The sequence below is a fragment of the Equus asinus genome, chromosome 20 (assembly GCF_041296235.1).
Source record: "Equus asinus isolate D_3611 breed Donkey chromosome 20, EquAss-T2T_v2, whole genome shotgun sequence".
Taxonomy (NCBI): Eukaryota; Metazoa; Chordata; class Mammalia; order Perissodactyla; family Equidae; genus Equus; species Equus asinus.
The window spans coordinates 36941951-36966373 of record NC_091809.1 but is presented as its reverse complement, the minus strand read 5'-3'; the positions used below and the strand labels follow the sequence as shown (position 1 = coordinate 36966373).

The window sequence follows — 24423 nt, the reverse complement described above, 5'->3', positions numbered from 1 at the left end:
AAGTGTCTGAATCAGACAGAAAGGAGCTGTGACAACAGACACAAGGAGCAATTGTCCCACAGCAGGCTGGCCGAGGGCACGGCCTGAGGAGCCCCGGGCTGAGTGGCTGCTCTCTGCCCTCTCCTCACCTCTGAACCTGTCCCGCCTGCCTCTCTGGTTGAAACTTCTGGTGCAGAAGACCCACGGTCTAGCCAGCGTCCTTCCTCAATGAGAGGAGAGCGGCCCGGTGTGGTGTAGTGTTTTGAGATTCTTTCATGAATAATGGTTGAGAAGTGCTGCTCTTTAGTACTAAGAATAGTGGTTATTCCTGGTACATTTGACTTGGAGGTGGGGAGTATTACATTGCTCTATTTATCCCACTCTCTGTACGCAGTCACTGAAACTGTCACCGTGTCCTATATTCCATAGGCCATTATGCGTATTTCAAACCATTATATAAATGGACTTGATTTGGTACTTCTGAATGTCATTAAACTCCTCCCATACCAGTAACAACACAGTTTCCATAGAAACTAATACATCTGAGAAGGGAGGCACAGGGAGGAAAGCAGATGGAGCAGGGGGAAATGCGTCTGCCTGATTACTATTTCCAGAGTGCGGGGCCTGGTGATGTGACCTGGCCACTCTGTGGAGATGGGGCAAGCTCCTTCAGGTTTTTATTGACTTTCCTTTGATAAAAAGTCTGGGTGATTCATCTCAGGCCGAACCTGCTCATTCCAGTACACAGCTCTAAAAACTTTGTGGCGCTGCAGGCCATTAAGCACACTCATTTATTCAAGGTCTGCCACCCTGGGAAGGGAGCGGAGAGAGGATCTCAGCATTCAGTGATGAGGATGATGCCTTTGAGGCTAGCTGAGGATGTGGGGGCAAGGGGCAGGGTGGCACAGAGAGAAGAAAGAAGGCCTCTTCAGGACACAGCTGGAATAGGGTGAGACCCCAGGATTTTGCCAGAGGCTGCTGCCTAAGTCACTGGGTCCCATTGTCATCAATGCAGTTAGAGTGATAAAACTACAGACTCTTGGAGTTAAAGGGTGTTATGTTGGAAACTCCTTATGAGAGCAGGGCTGGGGAGCTGCCCATGGCCTTGGTAGGCAGCGAGTTTCCTGTCTTTGGAGGGACTCAAGCATAGGTTGCAATGGCCTCTTATAATAAAATTTGCTCCCAGGGCTCACTCACTTTCTCCAGGAGGTTGTCCTGGACACTGTTCACTCGGCCTACAGTTTGCCTGGATTCCCCTTCTCTGTTCCCATAGCTCCTGTACATATCTGGTCACAGCAATTGTGACACTTCATTGTAATTGCTGTGATATCCTTGGGGGCAGGGACTGTGTTTTACATGCCAAGGGCCTAGGACAGTGCGAGGCACAGAGTAGGCACCTGGGACACAGTTGGTGAGTAAATGAGCACAGAGCACCCCAGTACCCAAAAGTATTTACCTGCGTTGGTACTTGGCAGGGATATTGAGCCATCAGAAGAGGGTGTGGACTAGATGGCCTTTGGTGCTTTCTGGCCTCGAGAATCTTTGATGATACAGTTCTAAACCTGCTGGACTAGGCCTGGGATCTGAATCTAGATTTCCCTGACTCCTAAGCCACCGTGCTTAACCATTCAGCATACTAACCACAATGGTAAAAAGAAAACCAAAACCAAAACAACCACAAAATCAATTTGGTATGAAATATATCCAATCTCCCCAAGTAGAGGACAAAGCTCTTGAGGCCAGAGGCTATGCCCAGCCTCTTTGAAGCCTGTACCCGGCACAGTGCTAGGCTCATAGTGGGTTTTACTCTGGATGTTTCATGTCTATATCAAAGAAGCTACTTCTCTTCCTTTTCTCCAGGGGTCCTTGCTTCTTATCTCTTTTAAAACATGGCCTCAAACCCACTTTTATCAGGCAGACTTCCCTGATTGATCCACTCAACGCTGACACTCCCAGACTTCAAGGACTCAGCATAGTGAAGTGGAAAGAGAGCTGGACTGAGGTCCTAAGCCTGGGTTCAAGTGTTGGCTCTGTCGCTTGCTAGCTCTGTTACTCTGGGCAAGTCCCATCACTTTCCTGAGTCTCGTTTCCCTCTTCTCTGGGTGGCTTCTAATGTTTCTTCCAGGAGTCTATGATTCTCAAATCACCAAGTCCCAGCATGTTGAGAGTCACTGACTGGGGGCAGAGAAGGTCTCTGTCCTGCTCTTCTCTCAATGTTTACTCTGTGAAAACCTTCTGCCAGACTCTGGGGATACAATGGAGACCAAACAGAGCTTACAGACTGGTAGGGATGACAGGTGTTCATTAAATAATGGCGCTATGAACATACATGTACAGACTGAGCTAAGAGCCCTGACGGGAAGAAATGTGGTTCTGTGAGTGCATAGAACAGAGGGGCTTGATCTAGGTTGGGGAGGGGTGGATTTGAGGAGGCTTCCCTAGAGGAGTGAGACTCGAGCTGACATCCGAGGGATGAGCAGGAGTTACTATGTGAAGGGTTTGGGGATGAGGTGTGGAGAGTGTGGCCAGTATCCCAAGAGGTGGGATCAATATAGACAAAGGGCCTGTGACAGATGGGGGCATGCCCTGTTTGAGGAGCTGAAAGAAAGCTGATGTGACTGGAGCATAGAGTGTTAGCAGGGCAAGATGAGGCCAAAGAGGTGGGTGGGAACCAGATCACATAGAACCCTGTAAAACATGCCAAGGATTTTGGTGTTTTTCCTAAAAGCAATAGAAAGCCATTGAAATATTTTCTAGAGGAATGTGGCATTATCACATTTGCATTTTGAAATATTGCTCTGGCTGAAGTATGGAAAATGAACTGGGAGGGAAGGGGTTGGGTATGACGGATGCAAGGAACCAGTTAGGAGAACACTGCTGTGGTCCAGGTGTGGGAGGGAGGTGATGGGGATGAGGGCAGTGGCCGTGAGATGGACAGAGGTGGACGGACTCAAGAGATATTTGGGAGGTAACTTTTCTAGGTCTTGGTGGAAATTGGATATGGGTGTGAGGAAAAAGGAAGTTTAAAAAGGAGTGTGGTAGGATCTGCGGCTTAGGTGGCCCCCAGCTCGCCTGAGATAAGCAGGTCTCCCAGTAGGAACGGTGGCCAGAGGAATGGGGCTGCGAAAAAGCTCCAGAATCCTCCACCAGACTCGGCAAGAGAGTGGAAATGGCGGGTCCCTTGTTCCAAGATGCTGAGTGAATTAAATAACAATCATAAAGTACCCTGGAAATCTGAGTCTTGCCATAAATAATAAACAGGGATGTTATACAAATAACCAGCTTGCAGCCCCAGTGGAAGAAAACACGTCAATAAGAAAAATGAAATAAAAAAAAAAGCACCCCAAAGCCCCAGCTAACAAAATGACAGTATTAGCCAACATCCTGGGGGCTCTCGCAGGCAGTGGAGGGATGGTCTCAGGAACACGACTGTGGGTCCTCAGCCTGAGCCAGGCTGCAGTGGCTGCCACAGTCAGAAGTGGGAGGAATTCGTGTGGCATCAGACCCGTGCTCTGTGGGGTCAGGTCCCTGGGCCAAGGTCCAGGCCATCTTCCTCTTCCCCTCTGCTCTGAAAACGGTGCAGCTTGTCCCCTAGGCCTGCCTGCCACCCAGGGCATAGCTGACATGGGCTGAACTCACTGTTGGAGGACAGACAGGAAAAAGAAATAGACCTGCCTTCTGAGGCTGCTGAGCAAAGCTGGTCAGTCAGATTCCCGGTACTGCTTCCTCTGATGACTAAAGCATTTAAAATTATGGGATGGGTGGTGGGAGCAGGCTGTGGGTGGGGTGTTGAGAGGCAAGATAGATTTTTGGATCATGACATTTTAAAGGCTTACGGATGATTGTATCCAACATTATTCAATTTTGTACATGAGATGGTTGAAATCCGATGTCCAGGGACTTGCCCAAGGTCCCATGGCTGGCTCTTGACTTTTAGGTGCGCCTTTCAGTACACATGCCAGTAGGGGCACCTCTCTTCTTAATTAGCCCTGTTAGGGGATGGGCAGGAAACAGTGGAGGTTTTAGATTCATTTTTATGGCTTAGAGCACAGGGATGCAGAGAGAAAGGATAGGCTCCATGCCATCACAAAGACTTCAGAGCTGCTGAAGACGCCCAGATTCCCATCCTCTGGGGCCGTGTCTCCCTTACGTGGCTGAGAAGGGAGGACAGCACCATGGTGGAGGTGCGTGCCTACAGCCTAGACAAGCAGGGGTGTGCCGCCCGGGAGCTGTGGGGATGCAAGAGCTTGTGCGGGGCCTGCCATCTGCGGAGCTGGCTTTCTCCTTCCTGGGCATGCAGCCCCTCCCACAGAGGCCCCCAGGTCTCCAGCAAACAGAAGCTGCCTTTGCTAATCACCTGCATTTGTTTCTTCCCGGGAAGATGAGAGTGACAGTGCTGGGAGGCATTTCTGCTTTCCCTCCCCTGAGCTGGGAGAAGCAGCCAGTCACTGTGATCCCAAAGGTCCGGGAAAACTGCCGCCCCACCAGATGTGCAGCCGAGAGGGCCCTGTGAGGAGGAAGGGGAGCCTCTTGCACAGGCCCCCCTTGGCCTCGAAGGGCTGGCGGGGAAGGCAGGCCAGGGCTTTGTTGCCTCCCCTCCTCCTTCAAACATCCTCTTCCTCATTTCCCCTTCTCAAGTCTTCTAGGGCCTGAGAGAATTTTCCGGTTCCTTAGAAATGGTCTCCCCTGGCCTTTGTCCCTCACTCTAGGTGTTTCCTAATTTTCTCCCACATCAACTCCAGTCTATTCTGTGTTCTTCCCCATCTTCTCCCTGCTCCTTCCACTTTCTCTATGTTTTCAGCTACCCTGGAAAACCAAACCCAGCTAAAGTGTTAGGGGCTTCCCTCTGCTCCCGGTCTTAGCTTCTTCTTTCGGAATCCCCAGATCCCTGGACCGGATGTCAGGAGACCTGGGTTGTGGTCCTGGGTCTTCCAGCAGCTTCCTATTGACCCTAAACGAGTCACTCAATGCTCCTGAGTTGGTGGGTTTGCACGATAATCGCAGGGTTGTTTACAGTTCTAACATAGAGGAATGCTGAGCTTTTCCGGAGGCAGGCAGAGCCCCTTATCTGATTCCACGTGAGAGCTTTCTATTCTGGGGTGAATAGGATCAGCGCTGGGAAAGCAGTGCACATTGAGAAGGTGAGTGGTCCTGGGATCTCCAGGAGAAATGGGTAAGCAGGGACAGAGCCTGGAAAGGGAAGGGAATGGTGCGTATGTGTGTGTGTGTGTCTTGGGTGTGTGGGGTAAGGGAAGAGTGGGAACAGTTCCCTTGCAGATCTGATGGGAAATATCTGCCTAGAGTTGCCCTGAGAATGTGGCCCAGCAGTTGATGAGTGAGGAAGGAGAGCTGGTGCAGAAAGGAGGGAGACCACATGTGGGGCCCCCCCCCCCAGGCCTCTTGCTCTGCTAACCTCCTGGGCCCTGGCCCCCTAGGAAGGCGCAATAGTACTGGAATTGGAGGAGAGGCTGAGAGGTAAGACTTGTGGGACTACTGGAGCTGTGGAGACTCCCATTTCATGGGATTCTCTACAGCAGTTTGCTCTGCCTGGTGAGCTCCTTCTCAAGACGTACCTTACACCTGTGGGTGACTTTGCGCATTCCACTATTGTCACTCATGGAGCTAATTAATTATTTAAATAAAAAAGTTCAACTACTCCAAAGGCCCAGGGGTAGACAAGAAAGGAGGGGGCAGGATCTTTGCCTTCCTGAGGCAAACACTCTAGGTGAGACAGACAGTCTAATGAATAATCAACAATTAGGGCAAGTGCCACAAAATAAATAGGCTGGTCGCCACAATGGAGCAAATGCTGGGGAAGAAGGGTAAGCACTTTAGGTGAGGTGGTCAGGCAGGGTCTCTTCGTGGAGGTGACAGTGGAGATGTCCCTGCATGTTTTTACTGTGAGCTCTTTGAGGGCAGGGCTATGCCTTACTTACGTTCATAGCTCCAGTACTTAGAGCAATGCCTGGCACTTATTATGAAGAATTGGTATTATTTTTATGGTAGGTATTCAATGAATGTTTGATGAATAAACAAGTGATCTCCTTCCAGCAGTTCCTGTTTAAAGCACCTTGTACTTAATCACACGAAGACGATTATGTCAAATAAATCTGATATTCTTATGCCTAGTCTGTCTTTATTTCCTTCTTTCTTGTCTGCCCTTCATTGATCTTTGTTCAGGTCTCCATTTGATGTGTCAGATCTACTGAGTCCAAACAGACCAATGAACACACACACACACAGACACCCCCCCCACCCCCATTACCAACCTCCAACATTCCTGCAAGTGCTGCAGATTCTATCCGAGAAGCCATTAAGTGCTCCCAAATAGAGCAAACCTCTCATTGACTATCATGTGCCTCCTAAACGATCTTTGAATAGTGTTTTCTTTTTATTGCTTTGTGTAGTTTAACAGCACCAATCACAATTACTCCAGCTTATGATAAACCCCAGCTCCATAAAGCTCCTGTTCATTCATTATTTTTCTCTTACTTCTCAAGCTGTTATTTTTTGGGATGTAGCAAGGAGGGGGGAGTAGAGGGAAAAGAAAATAAAAAGATACCAAATTAACAAGGAAACAAATGAAATAGGGGACCACTTCTCCCCGGATGACAGACACCCTATTAGATACTGTTAAACAGAACAAATATGCTTTAATACAACACAAGTAGGTCTTTTATATTTATTCTAAATTGGAAATATAATGATCACCACCTTATCTTTAATGGAAGAAGCAGCTAATTGTTCCAATATCTCACTAATTCCAGCATCTAGGAGAAAAATAATTATTTTTTACTATTTTACCAGTTGTTCAATTTATACCAAGGTGTGTAGTGCAGCATGGACAGAGATTTCTGGTTCTTGATCTATGTCATGGCTGCTATTCCAGTTCAATTATTAATATGTGGAAGTTATAATAATTTTGCACATGGGTACAAGATAATTATAAACCATAAAACAGCTCCCCATGCTTGCTGGTGTCTTTTCTTATCTGCAGACGTGTTGGAGTTTGGACACATGAGCTTTAGAAAGAGGAAAAAGTGTATAATGTGCCTCTTGGGGCAGCAGGACTGGCTGGAGTGGGAGCAGAGGAGGCCCCCTCCTCACCAGGTCCATTCCTCTTCTCCTCCTCATGCCTTCCACCCATCCAGAGCCAAAGCTGGCCCATCCCATGCATCTCTCCTCTGCCCCACTGTCCTTCCTATTCTGCCTCCTCTTTGTTACTTGAGATTTGTAAGTCATGACACATGGTGGTTTAGCTTGCTTACCACTCTCTTGTCTCCTTGGTCACCCAGCAGCAGCTGCTACTGTGTGTGTGGTTGTGTATGAGTATGTGCATGAAAGTGTGTGTTGGGGCATTTTGGAGGGGTGAAAACCGTATGCAGAGAGGGAGGTAATTAGCTGCCCCATTACCTCTTGGCCATTGTTGATGCCTCTGTCGCCTCCCTCTTTCTGAAGACCTTGCTTGATTCTCAATTAGCCTTCTCTAGAGGGAGGGTTTAGGTGGGGTAAGGCACCTGGAATCTCTCATTCTTAACCAAGTCAACCATAATCAGTTCAAAGGAATAACCCATTTGTGTGGATTGTATGTGTTTGGAGATGAGGCTCAGAGAGAATAGGCATTGTTTTGGCATCTTCCCATTTTAACAAGAAAAATCTTTTAAAAATGCTGTTTTAGCTTAGTTGTTGCACAAAGTAAGGCTAACTGTCCTCAGAGGTAATCAGGTTTTGGTCTTGTTTCCAAGTCCTCTTCTGGTCCTCTCTGACTCTCTTCCTTTCTTCTTTACCTAAACAATATCTAAGGAGTGCCTCTCCACCTAATGCTGAATTTCTTTTTCTTGTTATTTTCTTAATCCCTGGTTCATTTGCCTTTCTGCTATGGTAAATGCATTCAGACACCATGCTATGGATTGAATTGTGTCCCCTCACCCTGTCCCTATGTTGAAGCCCTAATCCCAATGTGACTGTATTTGGCTATAGGGCCTTTACAGAAGTAATTAAGGTTAAATGAGGTCATAAGTGTCATATGGGATTAATGTCCATATAATAAGAGACACCAGAAAGCTCTCTCTCTTTATCTCTCTGTCATGTGAGGATACAGTAAGAAGACGACCATCTGCAAGCCAGGAGGAGAGCTCTCACCATAACCTGACCATGATGGCATCCTGACCTCGGACTTACAGTATCTGGAACTGTGAGAAAATAAATTTCTGTTGTCTAAGCCACCCAGTCTATGGTATTTTGTTGTGGCAGCCTGAGCTGACTGATATATCCCTCCCTTAACCACTTGTGAAAGGTCGGGGGAGTCAGATCGTGTTCATCAGCCTCGTGATATGACTCTTTTTAGGCCGCAGGATCTGGAGTCAGTATCCTTCTACTCGGGTCAGATGCTTGGAGTTTGAGGTTTCGTATCCAGCCCGGCTCCTGACTTTTTGGCTCCCACAATCCCAGTGAACCTCGTTTCAGCTTCTCTAATGAGCATTGCCAGTAAAGAACATGTCTATTCAGAACCATGGACAGAGGCACCCTGTCAGTTCCCACAAATTAGAAGTTACTGCCTAGCACTCTCATGAAGGCTGTGTTGGGAAAGGAGTGGGTAGGCTGAGAACGAGAAAAGTCAGGGAGGGAGACTGACTGGCAGGATGCAGAAAATGCAGCCCCCAAAACTAGCTGTGCTCAGCTGTGGGGCTCCTTCAAATGGGAAGTGGCTCCTTGATGCTGCTGCCTTCTTACACAGAGGGGTAGCAAAATGGGGGAGTGCTCACTTGTGCTGGCCTAACTCTTGTCAAACTGTCACCATGATGGGTGCTGGCAACAAACCTATAGCTGGCAAGATATTCGGTCTGGGGAGCACATGGGGATGTGGGTGTCATGGACTGTGCATTGGAGGAGAGCCAGCTGAGGATCATAGGAAGAGGGCAGAGAAGCTAACTCTGGGGATGGAGATGGTACAGGTGAGCTGCCTCCTCCATGCTTGGAATGGGAATGAGGCTACAGGGGCCCCAGGCCTTGGGAGGGGAGGGGTCCAACCATGGCAAGCTGGGCTAGTGGGAAGCCAGGGCTTCATTTGTCTGACTTTAATGAATAAATGGCATCCTCACAGTTGTTTACCTACTTTTGAATCCTGACAAACAGTCTGTGGCATCTGATGGAGAGGGTTATTAGCTGCACAGAGACAGATGGCTGGGGATCGAGAGGATTGGCTCTTTATTACAGCAGGCTCGTAAGTGACAGCACTCCTTTCACATCCCAGCCTCCACATCAATGTCAATACCTTCCCCAAGCCTTCTGTGACCCAGTCAAGCCTCGGAGGAAAGACCCAGTACAAGAGGAAGGCAGAATGGCCCGTGAGTAAGGGAGAGGTGAGGCCAATAGAGTTGGGAAGAGGGTAGGTTTCCAAGTCTAACTCCTTTAAGAATAAAAACTCTGCCTTATTCTTTAGTATTCTCCCAAGTGCCCTGTAAGGTGCTGCTCATTCAATGGGCATTCAAGAAATGTGAATGATTGAAGAGAAAGGTAGAGAGGTCTGGATTAGAAAAGACAATAAAAGCAGATTTAATTGCACTGGAGGGTGGGTGGGGAACAAAAGCTAGGGAAGAGAGAGGAAGAGAGGTGGGGGATACAAAGGAGGAGGGAAGATAGCATGAGGAATCAGCATACAGTGTTTCAGGCATTAGCAACTCTTCCCCACATTGCTACATAAATAGCTTTGTGGAAATCAAACTGATCTACCCACTGTCCTTTCTGAGATGTCCCAGGTTCTTTTCCTGGTACCATGGTTGTAGGGCATAGCTTCCTCCCTCCACATTACCCCCGAGAGGGTGAGCAGGTTCTCACTGACCTTCATTCATTCTCCGAAACTTGTCCTTGGCCATGTAGCCCAGCACCAGACAGCATCCTCTCTTCTGGAGGCCCAGCTCTGGAAGAAAAGCACAGGTGGGTGAGCTGGGAATGGGTCAGGTGTCAGGGAAGGCCCCTTTGCAAGGGATGTGAAGTTTGTTGCTCTTAAAAATAGGGCTACTTATTTCTTTAACAAACATTTACATAGCACTTACTATGGTCCAGATGTAATTTTAAGCCAATAATTCCTCATTTGATTCTTACCACAACTCTATGAGGAACATACCATTATTATCTCCATTTATAGATGTATTAAGCAAACAGCCTTAGATGGAAGACCTAGTGGGTGGTGGAACCAGGAGTTTGAACCCAGGAAGTCTGGTTCCAGAGTCCATGCTGATAACCTTTACTCTATAGGTTAATGAGGCCCTATATATCGCAGGCTTGGGGACTATGCCCAGATCATGCTGGGATTGTTGTCAGGCCTGCCAGAGAAGAGGCAGAGTCCAGCCAGTGGTGTCCCGGATGTAGCAGTGCAGCTAGATACAGTGGGTAATTCAGAAGGATTGGGAAGTGACTGGGTGAATTTGAGGGAAGACACAGGGGTCAAGATATAGGTTGAAGGAGTCTACCTTTGGGGAGAGTAAGTTTCTGGGCCTGTGCATTCTTATATTCAGGTACAATTCAGCACCATCATCAAACACTTATGAGGTGCAGACTCAGTGTGGAACACGGGGGCTGGGATGGCAAAGAGACACAAGACATAGACTCTGGTCCCACAAGACTCTGACCCAACTGGAAAAACAAGGTAGAACAACAATTCTAGGCAGCAAAGGCAAGAGATATTTTTTTTTTTGCACAGTATTTTGTAAATAGTGTCCCTTGTGTGGCTTGGACTGGAGTACATCTGCCCCACAAGAAGGCAAGCTTTCCTCTCTGGCATTTAGATTTAATCCTGATTCTTCTTAAACACTTTATGGTTTGGAAGCAATTCCACACCAGGTTTCTCTTTTGACCCCACAACAATCCCAGGAGGTAGGTAGATAGGTTATTTCTCTTCACATTATGCAGATGAGAAAGTTGAAGTTCAAAGACATTAAACAACTTCCTGTGATTATTTTAGACTCCCTGCCCCCACCTCTTTGCTTGGAAGTCATACAAATGTGACAGCTGCCATAAACTGGATGAATGGATAAGGGGTATGATTTCTGGAAAAGGAGATGTGGCTGCACCTCCTCCCAGATCTTGCCAAGCTTTCTGGGCACCCAGCTGCTCCCTCCACCAGTTTCTCGGAGAAGGAGGGTCCCACTGAGGGGTGTGTCACAGTGACTTCTCCCATGACACTGGGTGTTTCTCTGAGCTCCAGCCAGTCAGCATCTAGGCTGTTAGAGTGTGGACAGGGTGGGCCAGTCCTCCTCCCTACCTCTTCATCCATCTCTTGTTGCCCAGGTCCACCCTTCATGGGTAACAGGATGAAAGGGCCCACGAGAGTCAGATAAGTTGAGCTTGGGGGCTCCTGCCCTAGAGGAAAACAAAGCGTGTCGGGTGGTGGCAGAATGCCATGGCCCAGGGAGCCCGCTAGCTTTGATCTTTCAATTCTTTAAAGGGGTTTATTGACTATCAGTAAAGAGCAGAGAAGCAGATCTGAGCGTGCCTTTTCCAAAGGCACTCACTTCTCTTCCTTTCCCTCCGCGCTCGCTCGTCTGAAGGCACGGCCAAACTGCCCTCACTTCAAACAGCCTTACATCTCAGGCGCCCAAATTGATGATGTTAAGTTCCCTCATCCAAGGCCTTGGCCCTTTCTTCAGGGGCTCCCGCTCTGTTGAGGGGCACGTGGATCAAAGTCCCTTTGATGTTTACTTACTATATTTGTGGATTCTCTCTAACAACCACCTTCAAGAGGCAGGAATCCAGCATGCCAGGAGGGGGCCAGCGGAAATACAAGCTGTGAGGAGGTGCTGAGCTCCAGCAAACAATAGCCTCTTGCCTGAGCCTCTATTGAAACCTCAACATGCTGACGACAGGCAGAGTTAACCAGCCCATCATAATTGCATGTGTATTGTTCATCATCAGAATGATACAATTGCTAACAATCCCTATTATACTTTCTACTGACTTCTAGTGCCCATCTAAAGCACATCAGCAGTGGCTCCTAAGGAGAAAGGGAGCTTGGGTTCCTGGATTGAGTGAGCCCAGGGAAGCACTGAGGAGTGGGGGCAGAAGATGTTGGATGGATTTAGGCCAATGTTCCCGTTAGTCTTCCTGGACAGGGCCTTAAACTCTCAGGGGCATAATTCTCCTAGAGATTCAGAGAGCATGCACACCTGCTGGATCTGGGTTATCTATGTCGGCTGTCTCTGCCACCCTAACCCCCATCTATCCTGTGTTGCCTAACGGGCTGCCCTCCAGGGTGATCGCCCTGGGAAAGAGGCCACCCTTCCAAACAGTTATTATAAGTAAGAGCCTCTCTGACCACGCTTGATTTTTGCAAATGAGCAGGAAAAGAAGTTTAAAAAACCTGATTAATAAAAGAAACGGAAGATGAGGCAATTTCTCAATGTATTTGGTTCATTTAATTTGACACGTGTGGGTTAGTCTTAATTATTTAGGCGGCTACATTACAAGGCGCTGAGAAGCACACTGCAGACATTTATTAAGTGAGAGGCTCTCTGACCAAGTCTTTACTGAGAAGTGGGGCGAAGCCACTGGGATCTTTGCAAGAATGAGCAGGTTGGAGGATTAGTGAAGTGAGAATTACTAGCTATCGTAGACAAAAATGTGGGATGTTCTTGGGAGAGACTTGCAGAGCTGAATTAGAGGTCATTGGGTCCACATGAGGAGGCATGCTAGGGGGGCCGAAGTGGGGGAGTGGAGAAGAATTTGGAAACACAGGTGGGGAGGTGGGGTATTGTCAAAGATACTGACCAGAGAGAGAACTAGGGGAAAGCAGGAACTGACCACTGGCTTGGGGAAACTCTACCAAGCCAGCCTAACTAGGCTATTAGGGGGGAGATGATAGAACAAGATGGAAAGAACAGGAATCTCTCACTTTATGAGCTAGACCAGCCACCAGACTGCCACCTTCCTTAACACATGGCATTGGGCCTGATGGTGGAGTCAGTCACAGGTGCCCATTTTAGAATAGCAAGATGACGGGGTCTTCTCCACATAGACTTGGGGGCTGCAGCCTTTGGCTAAACACTTATCAGTAACAGAACAATCCAGATGCACTGAAGGTGTCCACAGAAAATGATTAACATGAATGGAGTTGTCCTGCCTTAAAAGGAAAGTTCATAGCAAAGGAGGCCAGGGTCACTTGCAGATGGGGTGTGGAGAACTAAGGTTTGGGAAATACTGCCGGGCAAGGAGACACTGATCGGGCCAGGGTATGTTTCTTAGGGAGAAGGAAAAATTGCACCCCAGAACTCCTGGCCTCTAGACTGTGAACAGGAGAAGGATCAAGATTGGGCCTTTCCCAGTTCTGAGTCCCCACCCCAGGCACAGTGCCTGGTGCATGGCAAGTGCTCAGAAGATGTCTGCTGATTTAATGAAAGGGCTGACTGAAAAAGATCGGGTGGTGATCAGTTCTCCCTCACTCAGGTCCAAATGAAGCAGGTGGGCTTAAACGTGGCCCAGTGGACCAGGTGAGGGTGGATGGTTGTGGAGTGAATGAAAGTTGGAATTCATCCAAACAGCACTCTGGGAAACGTTGTCAGATTGCCTCTGGAGAGAGGGATACAAAGGGCTGGCTTTGTACATGGAATGGTTTTCCTCCAGTTTCAGAGGGTGTGGACGGGACTTTTTCTAGCCTTAGGATTCTTTTATTCTTACTAGTAATAATAATGATATGTGAGATTACTTCAAATTTGTGGAGTGCTTATTTTTTCACGATGCTGCCATATTCACTACCATATCAGATGCTCACAGTAGCTCTGTGAAGTAGGCAAGTCAGAAATTATTTCCTATATTTTGGTTTCAGAAACTGAGGCTCAGAGAAGTAAGAGGACAGTTCAAGGCCAGAGCACTAGTTGGTGACAGTGCTCAGGCTAGAATCCGGGTCTGACTTCTGGCTTAGCTCTGAGGGTAACGTCCAGGATCCCAGGGCTGCTGATGCTGTGAATCAAGACAGGCCAGAGAACAGACAACAGGGATCAGTGGTCCTGTTATGGGTTATGGGACAGTGTTATGGGTTGAACTGTGTCCCCTCAAATCCATATGTTGAAGTCCTAACCCCAATACCTCAGAATGTGACTTTATTTGGAGATAGGGACTGGACAGAGGTAATCAAGTAAAAACGGTCATTGGGGGGCCCAAATCCAATATGACAGGTGTCCTCATGCAAAGGGAAGTTTGCAGACAGACACACCCACAGGGAGAACACCCCATGAACATGAAGACGGCCAAGATCATCAGGCCAAGAAGAGAGGCCTGAAACAGATCCTTCCCTCACAGGTCCCAGAGAAAACCAAGCCTGCCAACATTCCATGTTGGACTTCCAGCCTCCAGAACGGTGAGACAATACATTTCTGATGTTTAAGCCACCCAGTTGGTGGTACTTTGTCACAGCAGCCCTGGCAAACTAATACGGACAGGAAGGGGGAGGGAGCTGGTCTTCTCATAGGACCTGGCTATTTCCATCGGCCAAGGTTCTCTGTAGCTGATCTCTCAGGTCACAGAGCTGCCTGCAGGGAGCGGCATCACATGACTGCCCGAGAGGCTCATGGGGCACTAACTGGCTGGAGAGCCAGTAGGGCTGCTAAGGTGGGACAGTGGGGGTGGTGGCACAAGAGATGATGGGAAGGGGGGAGGGTGGGGAGGAGGGCTGGCTGTGTGTCTGCAAGCCCGGGAGCATCAATGGCAATCCAGGATGCCTTCGACATGCCTGCTTCCAGCGTGAGGAATATGTTGGTCAGGATAGTGCTGCTTATTGCCTCAGCCAGAAACTAACACGGTCTCAAGTAACTGCTACCTCACCATTTCTGAGGCTGTCTGGATGCATTTGGGTGCCTTCCTGTCCCCAGCTTGCCTGGTCACAATTGTTCAGGGGTGCTTGCTGAAGACTAACCCTTTCCCTCCTGAAGCTATTAGACTCCAGCATGTCCACAGAAGGCTACTAACAAGAAACAGAGTGTTATTGGCAGGGAGTTTGGTGTGGCTGTAGCAAAGATTTCGGGAGCAGAGGAAATGAGCTGGGGCAGGAGACATAGCCAGGGACCAGATCCTGGGGGACCTGAGAAGCCTTGCCTAGGACTCTGGACTTTCTCCTACAGGTAGTGGGAAGCCTTGAAGAGTGCTAAGCAGAGGAAAGACAGCCAGACTTGCATCTTGTAAGGATCTTTTCAGCACTGGTGCAGCGATGGACGGGAGGAGATCAGCCAGGCAGAGGAGAGCAGTTGTGAGGCTCTTGCAAAACTCCCAGTGAGAGATGGTGGTTGACATCTGCTCCCTCTGCCTGCTCTCTGAAGACATCCTGGGATCAGAGAGCAAGTGAAAGGATGCTGAGCTTTATCAGGGGGACGTTCAGAGCCTCTGTACCCCTGCCACGTGACACAGGAGAGCCGTGGAGGGCTGAAAATAGCTCCCCAGTTGGTTCCTGAGACCTTATGGAGAAGACGTCAGCTGGACCTGGCTGGAGTCACAGGGAGGCCACGTGTGCTTCAAAACTACCAGCGCTGGCTGGAGCCCTCCTCCAGCCCTTAACAGCGAGCAATCTTCAGGGCTTCTCTGAGCTTTGATTTTCTCATCTATGAAACATGGATACTACTAGTAAGACCCTCCTCGCATGGTTAATATGAAAATTGAATGAGACAGCACTTGGCAAAAGGTGCCCAGAATGAAGTACCTGATAGAGGTGAGCTCAATAACTAGAAACAACGTATCAGATTGGGTTTAGAGGTCATCAAATTCACCCCCACCCTCCAAGCCCCCGCTTTTTTTCACAGATGCAGAAAGGGAGACTCAGAGAGGAGAAATGACTCATCCAAGGTGATATAATAAACTCAGGTGGTGTTCTTTGAAGGTTAGTGTGGCAGCAACATCAGATGGCTTGGAAAAGTGAAGCAAGTCAGGAAGACCAGCCAGGTGGGTGCAGCAGGTGAGGCTCAGGGACTAGTGGTGTTGGGAATGGGGAGAAAATGGTGAATCTAAGAGAGAGTCTAGGAATGAGGCTAAGTGACAGAGTGGCTCAAGCAGAGGAAGGGGGCACAGATGACCACAGTGTCTTTAGTTGGGAAGATTGGAGGAAGAGTGGTGTCTGTGTCAGAGGAGATTGACAAAGGAAGCTGTCTGGCCACGGGGTGATGACAGGGCAGTTTGGAACTTCTGTGTTTGGGGTGAAGGGGTTCCAGAGGATTAGATGAGCGTGAGTTTAGTCTGAAGAAATATGTTTTTAACCAGCTTTATTGACCTCAGAATGACCAAGAATGAATGTCTTGGTCTGGAGACCAATTCATTACGTAATGAATTACATAAAAAGCAGTGGGATAAAGCGGCCGGCCCAGTGGCGTAGTGGTTAAGTTTGTGCACTCTGCTTCAGTGGCCTGGGGTTTTCAAGTTCGAATCCCAGGCATGGACCTACACATCACTCATCACACCATGCTGTGGCAGTGTCCCACATAGAAGAACTAGAATGACCTACAACTAGGATATACTACTATGTACTGGGGCTTTGGGTAGAAAAAAAAAGAGGAAGATTGGCAACCGATGTTAGATCAGGACCAATCTTCCTCACCAAAAAAAAAAAAAAAAGCAGTCAAATAATATGGGTAGACTCTGCTACAAGTGTTACTGCCACCCCTTCACAACCAGCACATCTTAATAAAATATGACAGGTATAAAATCCCATCTGGAAACACTCACTGAGGAGCTGGGCACTATGAGCAAGACAAAAATAGTTAAGGTGAGCTTCCTTTCCCAATGAGATTTTAATCCTGTTGCTTATGCATATACTTGTGAAAAGGTACATAGAGTCAAAGGCAAGTAACAGATCAGTAAAAAAAAGTGTCATGAGGCAGCATACGACTTATTTCCACATGAATGGCAGTAATTGCTGCAGGAGCCCAGAGGAGGAATAGGAGCTGCAGGTCGTGGGGTGAGGGACGCCCTCATAAAGGGCCCTGAAGGCTGGACATTTGTCCTGGGGTCTTGCCTTTGTGGGGTGTCCGTACCAATGGCCTCGCTCACAGGTGATCGTCCCTCGTAAGCCACTCCGCCCAGCAGTGCCTCACCCCTCGCAGGACGCACAGTCTCATGTTTGGAAAGTTCTCCCCTTGACTCTGCTAAACCGCTTTCTGCGTCAGTTCTGCCTAGTCCCGTTTTCAGCATTATCCCTCACATGCCAGGCGATAACGACGCCCATAAATCATGCAAAGATCACAGTTTTCTGATCAACCTCTGGCAAAGAGGCCTGAAGAGAGAGTAAGGAAGGTTTGCTAACCCTGATGAGCGCACGTCAGCCCTCCAGGACAAGCAGTAAATGTTTAATGGCCCAATCAGACCTGTTTCATAATTTCTGAATCTCATTGCTGCTAGTCCTAAGTTTATTGAAGAACTATAAACTTTACATTGTTGTAAAGACATAATTGCTATTTCATTGCTTATTTAATACGAGTTAATTATATGAGAACTAAGTTTTTCCCCAATCATATTATGTATAAATTAGTTGTTTTAAACTATTGATTTGTATTTAATTAACTGTGCTATTATAGACCAATTAAATTCTTATATGAGAAACCTGAAACAGCTGTGGTCTTAAATTAAGGTTTTAAAATAATGAAGTACATAAAAACTTTATGTCGCATTATTCTGTTTTAGAAAGAGTTAACAATCATTGTGATAATTCCGAGAAGTTTCTGTGACCACCAACCCATCCTCTTTGGCTCCTGTAGAGAACAATGCTGTCTCAGACTCCTGATGGCAAGCAGCTTGCAGCTTCATACAGCAATAGCAAGAACCAACATTGGAGCAGCCCTTTGCCAGCGCCTGCCTTCCTCAGCCTGCCGCTTCCTGGCTGCCGTAGCCCGATCCCCAGGCAGGCAGTGCAGCAGCAGCTCCTCACCACCAGCTGTGGGCTCCACGATTGTCTGTGTCACCATTGGCACCAGGTCCCATGCGCCTGCAGGAAATCTGGCACCCATGTGGCCACCAATCCTCTGGCTTCTCCAGATCCCAGCTCCCCTGGCCTGAGCCCGTGCCTCATGGGCAGGAGAAACCAGACGTTCACTGAGCCACACTGGGCGTTTTACTTTTCTCACCTTGCTTTCCCCTCACACCAACCTTACAAAGAGAGACAGTATTATTCTTGTCTTTATTTATAAGGAAATGGACGTTTTAGAGGGCTAAGGAGTTTGCCTGGGGTCCCTCAGCTGAGTGGTGAAGCCTGAGTGCACCTGTCTGCCTGACTCCGTGCTGGTGCACCTTGCCACGCTCTGCTCTCGGTTCTCTGTGAGAGACAAGCCCTCACCAGTTCTGAGTCTCAGCCCACTGGGCTGGCTCTCTGAGACCTTGCCTGGCTCTTGCCATTTTTCTCTTTGTGGAGAGCTGGGCTCATCCCCTACCCTCACCCTCAGACTCTGCCTGGGGTCTTTCTACACAACTGATTAATTGCTTGGAATTCCAACACAGCCACTAGCTGACTCAGAATGTGGCGTGTCTCTGGGCCACTTGGGCATCAATGCGGGTCTCAAGGTTGGCGGAATCTACCACACCCCTCTGCACACTGAAATTGGGACGCTGGCCACTTCCACCCCCAAAAGGGGCTGGATGCAGCCCAGCCTTGCCCCTCTCCATTGGCTGGTATCATCAAGGGTCACCCACCTGGGGTCAAGCCCTCTTAATTCACCATTGCAATTAAAGCTGCCGTTTCCTGATTGCTTATGATTTATTAGTCTCCCAGCTAAGTACTTTGCGTGCATTATCTTCTTCAATCACAAAAATTCTATCAGGTAAGTATTATCATTATTCCTATTTGATTGGAGAGGAAACGAAGAATCCAAAGATTAAATAACTTACTCTGGTTCACAGCTGGTAAGTGTCGAGGCCAGTGGGACTGATATAAGCAAGATTCTTTGGACCACCAGTGTAATCTCTCAGTGAGAGGGGCCGGGAGTTGGGGCAGTGCAATAATGCTGGCTGAAGAATTTTAGGGGAAAGAGTTTTATCACATGTACAAGATTACCTCAGCCATCTCTGATTTAGGATATCTAATCCCAGAGGGTTAATTGTTCTGTGAGGGAATATGACAGACAAACAGGATCATGAAGGCCGTTCCCACCACCCTGGCCTGTCATCAGTCTACTTATCCTGGGAGGAACAAGGACTGCTGAGGGCCAGATGCCTGCAAGGCTTTCAGACTTTTCCTAAGAGAAAGTTGGAAGTTGGCGACTGATGTTTGAATGGGGCCAGATGCTTGACAGCTGTATGCTCTGCCCCTGGGGAGGCTCAGCCTGGTACAGCCAGTCAATCACAGCTGGAAGGCCAGGCAGAGAGAAAGCATCTCTTTTCTCTTTTTTCTAGAAGGACCAACAGTCCCCAAAGGACTAAGACTGAGGGCAACAGGAGGCCAGCAAAGTCCCCTCTGCCTCCACCCCCATCTCTTGAGGCCCAGACCTTTGGGAAAGCAGAGGCCCAATAAGAGGCTATGAATATGATTGATCCGTGGATTTAATCTTCACACAGATTTGTGAAGATATGGATTGTTAGCCCCATTGTACAGATGAGGCTCAGGGAAGTCAAATAATTTTTCTAAAGTCACGCAACTGGGGAGTGGAGGAGCCAGGATGCAAACCCAGGCCCATTTGATCCCAGAGCCCAGACTGTGCCCTTCTCCCAGGATGCAATCTGGATGCTGCACACACAGTCCAGGGGACCCGCAGAGACCCCAGTGGGAAGAAGGGAACCACGTGCCTTCAGAGGGTGTGGGCCAATGGAGTCATGGGCACTGCTGCAAGCTGCTCAGGGGACACTGAGATGCCCTTGTGGGAGCCGGGCCCCTGGTGAGTCCATGCCCAGAGAAGGAAGGACTGCCTCCCAGGAGGTAGGGAGGTGAGGGTGGGGCAGGGAAGCACGGAGAGCAGCTGCCTGCTCGGGGCGGGCGGGCAGCCGGAGCGCTGCTGCTGTTTAGTTATGTGCTTGCAAACCTCCTTGTCACCCATTTATGGCCCCAATAAAATCATAAAATCTGAGGATTAACCAAGAGGGCCCCATAATGGCCATGAGCTGGCTTTCAAGGATTTATCACTGGAGTCAGGCCGGAATGGCCAGCCCTTGCCCTCCAGCCCACAGCCCACTGAATGGGGTGGGGTGGAGGGAGAGGCCTGCTCTTGCCTGGCACAAGGGACGAGGGCAGAAAGAAGGAAAAAATGTCTTGGGAGTAGGGGGCGATGGAGGGTCTTTTAGGGTCCTTGGGATGGAAGGGGGCGGGCTAAGCCTGAGTGGGCTGGGGGTGCCCCCTCCACTTCCAGGTAGAGAAGCACACAGGCTGGAGGCCAGGTGATGGGATGTCCTTGCCCCTGGCCAAAGATAGTCACAGCTGCCTAGTCACAGTCCAGTGTCCATGCCTGGTTGCGTGGGCTGTGTCCATTGGGAAGCTGCACACCTTTCCTCTGGAGAAGGAGGGCAGGGCTGTGCGTGAGTGGGTAGCCTCTCCCTGTCCTGCCCTCCTCACGCCCTCCCCAGCCAGGACTGTCAGCCACGGGTGTCACGACTTAGGCAGTCTTGGGAGCTAAGGCTGGGGAGGAGCAGACGCCTGGGGGCTGGCAGACCTCGTCCTCCAGGGCAGTGCAAAGCTTCCCGCACCTTCCCCAGCCCACACAGCAAGGAAGGCAAGGAGGCAGTGGGGTTAGAGCAGAGGCAGCGGAGAAGGCAGGGAACCCCGCTGTCCGCCCATTACGGAGACCTCCCTGAGCTGCACACACCCCATTACAACTCTGTATCTTATAATTAAATTGCACCTGCCAGTTACCTCTCAGCACGGCGGCAATTCAGGCTCATTGGAGTCTTTCTTTGTTTATTTTTATTTATTTATTTCTTTAGTAATTATTTATCTAGCTATCCATGTAGCTGCATGGAGGGCCCAGCCCAATGTTTCTTTTCCTTCAAAAACAAAGTGCAGACCCAGTCTCTCCCACTTGGTGTGTGGGGACAGGAGAGGAGGTGGGGATGGCAGGGCGAGGCGGGTCTGTGGGGTGAGCTCTTGCTGAGGGATACCTCTGGGAGTGGGTTAGGTGAATGCCACAGGCTGGTTCTACCCCCTGTTCTTGTCTAAGATGCATTGTGGAGCCCCTTAATTCCAGGAAGCTCCGGGGAAGCCCCTCCCCCTGAGAATCTGGAACATGGGTGGGGGAACGTGCTTGTGACTGGGTACCAGTGACTATCACACCCTCAGGCTTTGCAGTCTTAGAAGCACCATCGAATACAAGTTCTCCTTGAACCCTCACAACACCTGAGATGGTCCCGGAGGAGGGCACTGAGGATCAGAGAGGTTCCACAACTTGCCCAAAGTCACCCAGCTAGTAACGGCAGAGCTGGGATTTCAACACAAGGTTTGGGGTAAAACCAACCCCCTTGCCTGCCCCAGAGGCCCAGATCCAAGCTGGCAGCCCAGCAACAGAAATCAAAGCACCTTTCTTCTTTTTAATGATAACCTTTCAGCAGAGAGGGGGTGAAGGAGAGCCTGAGAGCTTTGATTAAGGAATCAACCTCAAACAGATCCAGGGGAGTGATTCCGAGCCACCAGCCATCACTTAATAAGAACGTGGAAGTTTACTTACTGCGAAGGCAGCCCAGTGGGGAGCTGATTGCTAATAGGCATGCCAGGGAGTGTGCTTGCCCTGCACATCAACAGCTGAGCCCTGGAGAAGTGACCCCATTAAGGGCCATCCAACCTGCAGCCTCCCCACAGCAGAGGACAGGGGCACATGCTCACGTATTCTAGTGGGAGAATGTGAAGGAATTCCAGACTCCACCTGGGACAAATGTGCCCTGAAGAGAAAATGTATTTATTCACCACCTCCCCCTTGCCTGCCTGCCCCCCCCCCCCCACCTGCTGACCGGGTCATTTGTGGGCTATCTAATACTTCCTGGAGCAGGCATGGGTGGTAACAGAAAAGACCTGCGTCCGCACTGCTGACTGCTGGTCTGTTCTGGAGCAGGGAGCCCACAAGGTTTCAGCGCATGTGAGCGGTGGGGGTCCAGGGGCTTCTGTGACCTGTGTGCCACCAACCTTCAGGGACCTTGACTTGGGCTCTGGCCAGTCTGTAGAGGATGGTCGTAGCAACGTGAAGGAGGCTGGTGACCCAGGCCTGAACCACTGGAGGACTGAGGCCTCTTCTTAGTCTGGAGAAAGTTCTCTGGCTGGAGGACACAGTGAGGTAGCCTGGTCTGAGACACGCCTGCTCCCCTCCATATGTAGCACACCACCAGCCGAGATTTAACGTTTGAGGCGAGAGCTGTTTACCCTGGTTCTGGCTTCTAGGCCTTTCGTAGACGTGACTGAGGGCCTCCACCTGTGGTTTCCGCTTCATTTCAGGTGAGTCACCTCCCTCCACACCTTGTCTTGTTCTTGCTGCCCACTGAGCTGAAGCGGCTGAGGTCCGGCCAGAGAAGCATGCCAGTGGATGGCCATAGGAGCCACAACCTCTCTGTGGGCAGCATCTCCTATTGGCAGCAAGTCCTTCCAGGCGCTTCTGTGGAGGCCTCCTGCTCACTCTGTGGCGAATACTTGGAAGAGCAGGAAGGGAGATTTCTTCTGATGCATTATTACCAGGGTATCAGTAAGTTGCCGGGCGTGAGCTCCTGAGGGTGAGGACTTACCACCCTGGGGACCCCCTGGGCGGTGTGACAAAAACAGCTAAAATGTATTGCCAGCCACGGTGTTAAGCACTTCCTATAAATTACCTCATTTAATTCTTACACCAATTAAAGAGGTACCGTGATGATCCTGGTTGTACAGATGAGGAAACTGAGGCTTGGAAAGGCTAAGACGTTGCCAAATGTCAGCTCACGTGTGAAGCGGCTGAGACGAGATTTGAGTCTGGCCCTGACTTCACTGTCTGAGTTCTATTAAATCCTGCTCCGCCCTGCTCCCAGGTGTAGAGCTTTACAACCCACAAATCCAAATCTCCTGCTCACACTGTGGGGGTGATGCTGTAGGCAGCTCTGGGAATTCCAGTGAGGAAACAGTCTCCCCAGTTTCCCTTAAGGAGCGTTCTGTGTGGTGAGTGGAATGGAGTCTGCTGGCTGCTCAGAGTGTCGAGTCAGGGAGCCATCGTCCAATCCCTTCTCCATAGGGAAGGTTGGCTGCCACGGACAGAGAGGCAGCAGCAGCCGAAAGCTCTGGGACTGGCCAATTTCCTGAGGCAGAGTCCCTGGCCCCTAGAGCACTCCCTGCCAGAGCTGAGCCAAGCATCTGCAGGGGCTGAGCTCCCAGTCAGACACCAGTGACCCTGTGCCCTGCCGGGTGCCTCTCTGCTTGAAGCAGATGCTGGCCTGATCTTCCTGGGGACCTGACTTTGCTCTAACTAGCTGGGTGACCTTGGGTGAGTTGACTACTCTTTCTGGTCCTCAATTCCCTCATTTGCAAACTAGAGAGTCTGAACTAGGGCAGAAGACTTGACCTGGCATCTGAGGACCACTAGGGGACCTCAGTTAGGGGTTCTTACATTCTTCTGAACTTGCATGTAAAACTGAGCATGGATGCATTTTTCTAGGAGGAGAACTGTGGCTTCCATTGCGTTCTCAAAGGGGCCAATGCTTCCACCACCCCAAACTAATAACCTCTCACCAAGAGGATCACTAAGAGTCCTCCAGCATGAGGATTTGCTGGGTCTGAAGCCCTCCCCTCCTGGATGATGGTGGCGTACAAATGAGGCCGAGCGCAGGGGACTGAGGGCCGGTCAGGGCTCGTTCTACTTTTCACTGAAGCAGTTTTCCTGAGAGTCGGGTGCTCTCTGGGGTGATGCGAAATTGCAGCTGCAGCCCCTGGCACCACGCAAGGGCAGGGCAGCCCTCCTGTCTGCTGCTTTCTGTAACACCAGCTGGGGGCACTTAGCTCACCAGGTGAGACCTCCCGAAGGGACAGCGGGGAGCCTCCCCTTTCCTTGAGGGCTGGGGCTGGGGAGGAACCGTGGGCTTCTGGAAGCCTGGTGGTGCCACCTGGGGATGACTCCACAGGTATTTCAGGAGTAGCCAGCGTAGCTATGCTATTCTGTTAGCCTGTTTGCACTGGATTAACCCATGTTTCTTTGTGTATTTTCTTAGGCCTCTGGTCTTGTGTACATATTTGATCTTATGCATTAGTCAAAAATGTCATACAATGTTAGAACTGGAAGAGAACTTAGAAATCGTCCAATTCAATCTTGTACAGAGGAGACGAAGGCTCAGAGGAGGGAAGGGATCTGCCCGGAGGCAGAGCTGTCTTTGCACCCTGCGAGCACCCTGAGTGGCGAGAATGATCACCCCCACCCTCTCCAGTCCTGTTTCCTTACACACCCTAAGGCCAGTCACGGTGACCTGTTCTGAGAACTGGCCCTGCTGATTCCAGTTCTGTGCCTCAGACCTAGCTGTTCCTTCTGCCAGGGATTCTTGCATGCCCTCAAACATCTCAGC

At 49.7% G+C, this 24423-nt stretch overlaps 1 protein-coding gene across 3 annotated transcripts in view; it reads right to left on the bottom strand.

Annotated features, from left to right (window-relative positions):
- KIRREL3 (kirre like nephrin family adhesion molecule 3) overlaps nucleotides 1-24423 on the bottom strand; it is a 532785-nt gene that overhangs the window by 115004 nt on the left and 393358 nt on the right. For all 3 annotated transcript variants that reach the window (XM_014845407.3, XM_070489941.1, XM_070489942.1), the window contains one exon: nucleotides 9821-9898. In XM_014845407.3, the coding sequence (XP_014700893.1) occupies nucleotides 9821-9898 (78 nt within the window). The remainder of the gene's footprint in view (nucleotides 1-9820; nucleotides 9899-24423) is intronic.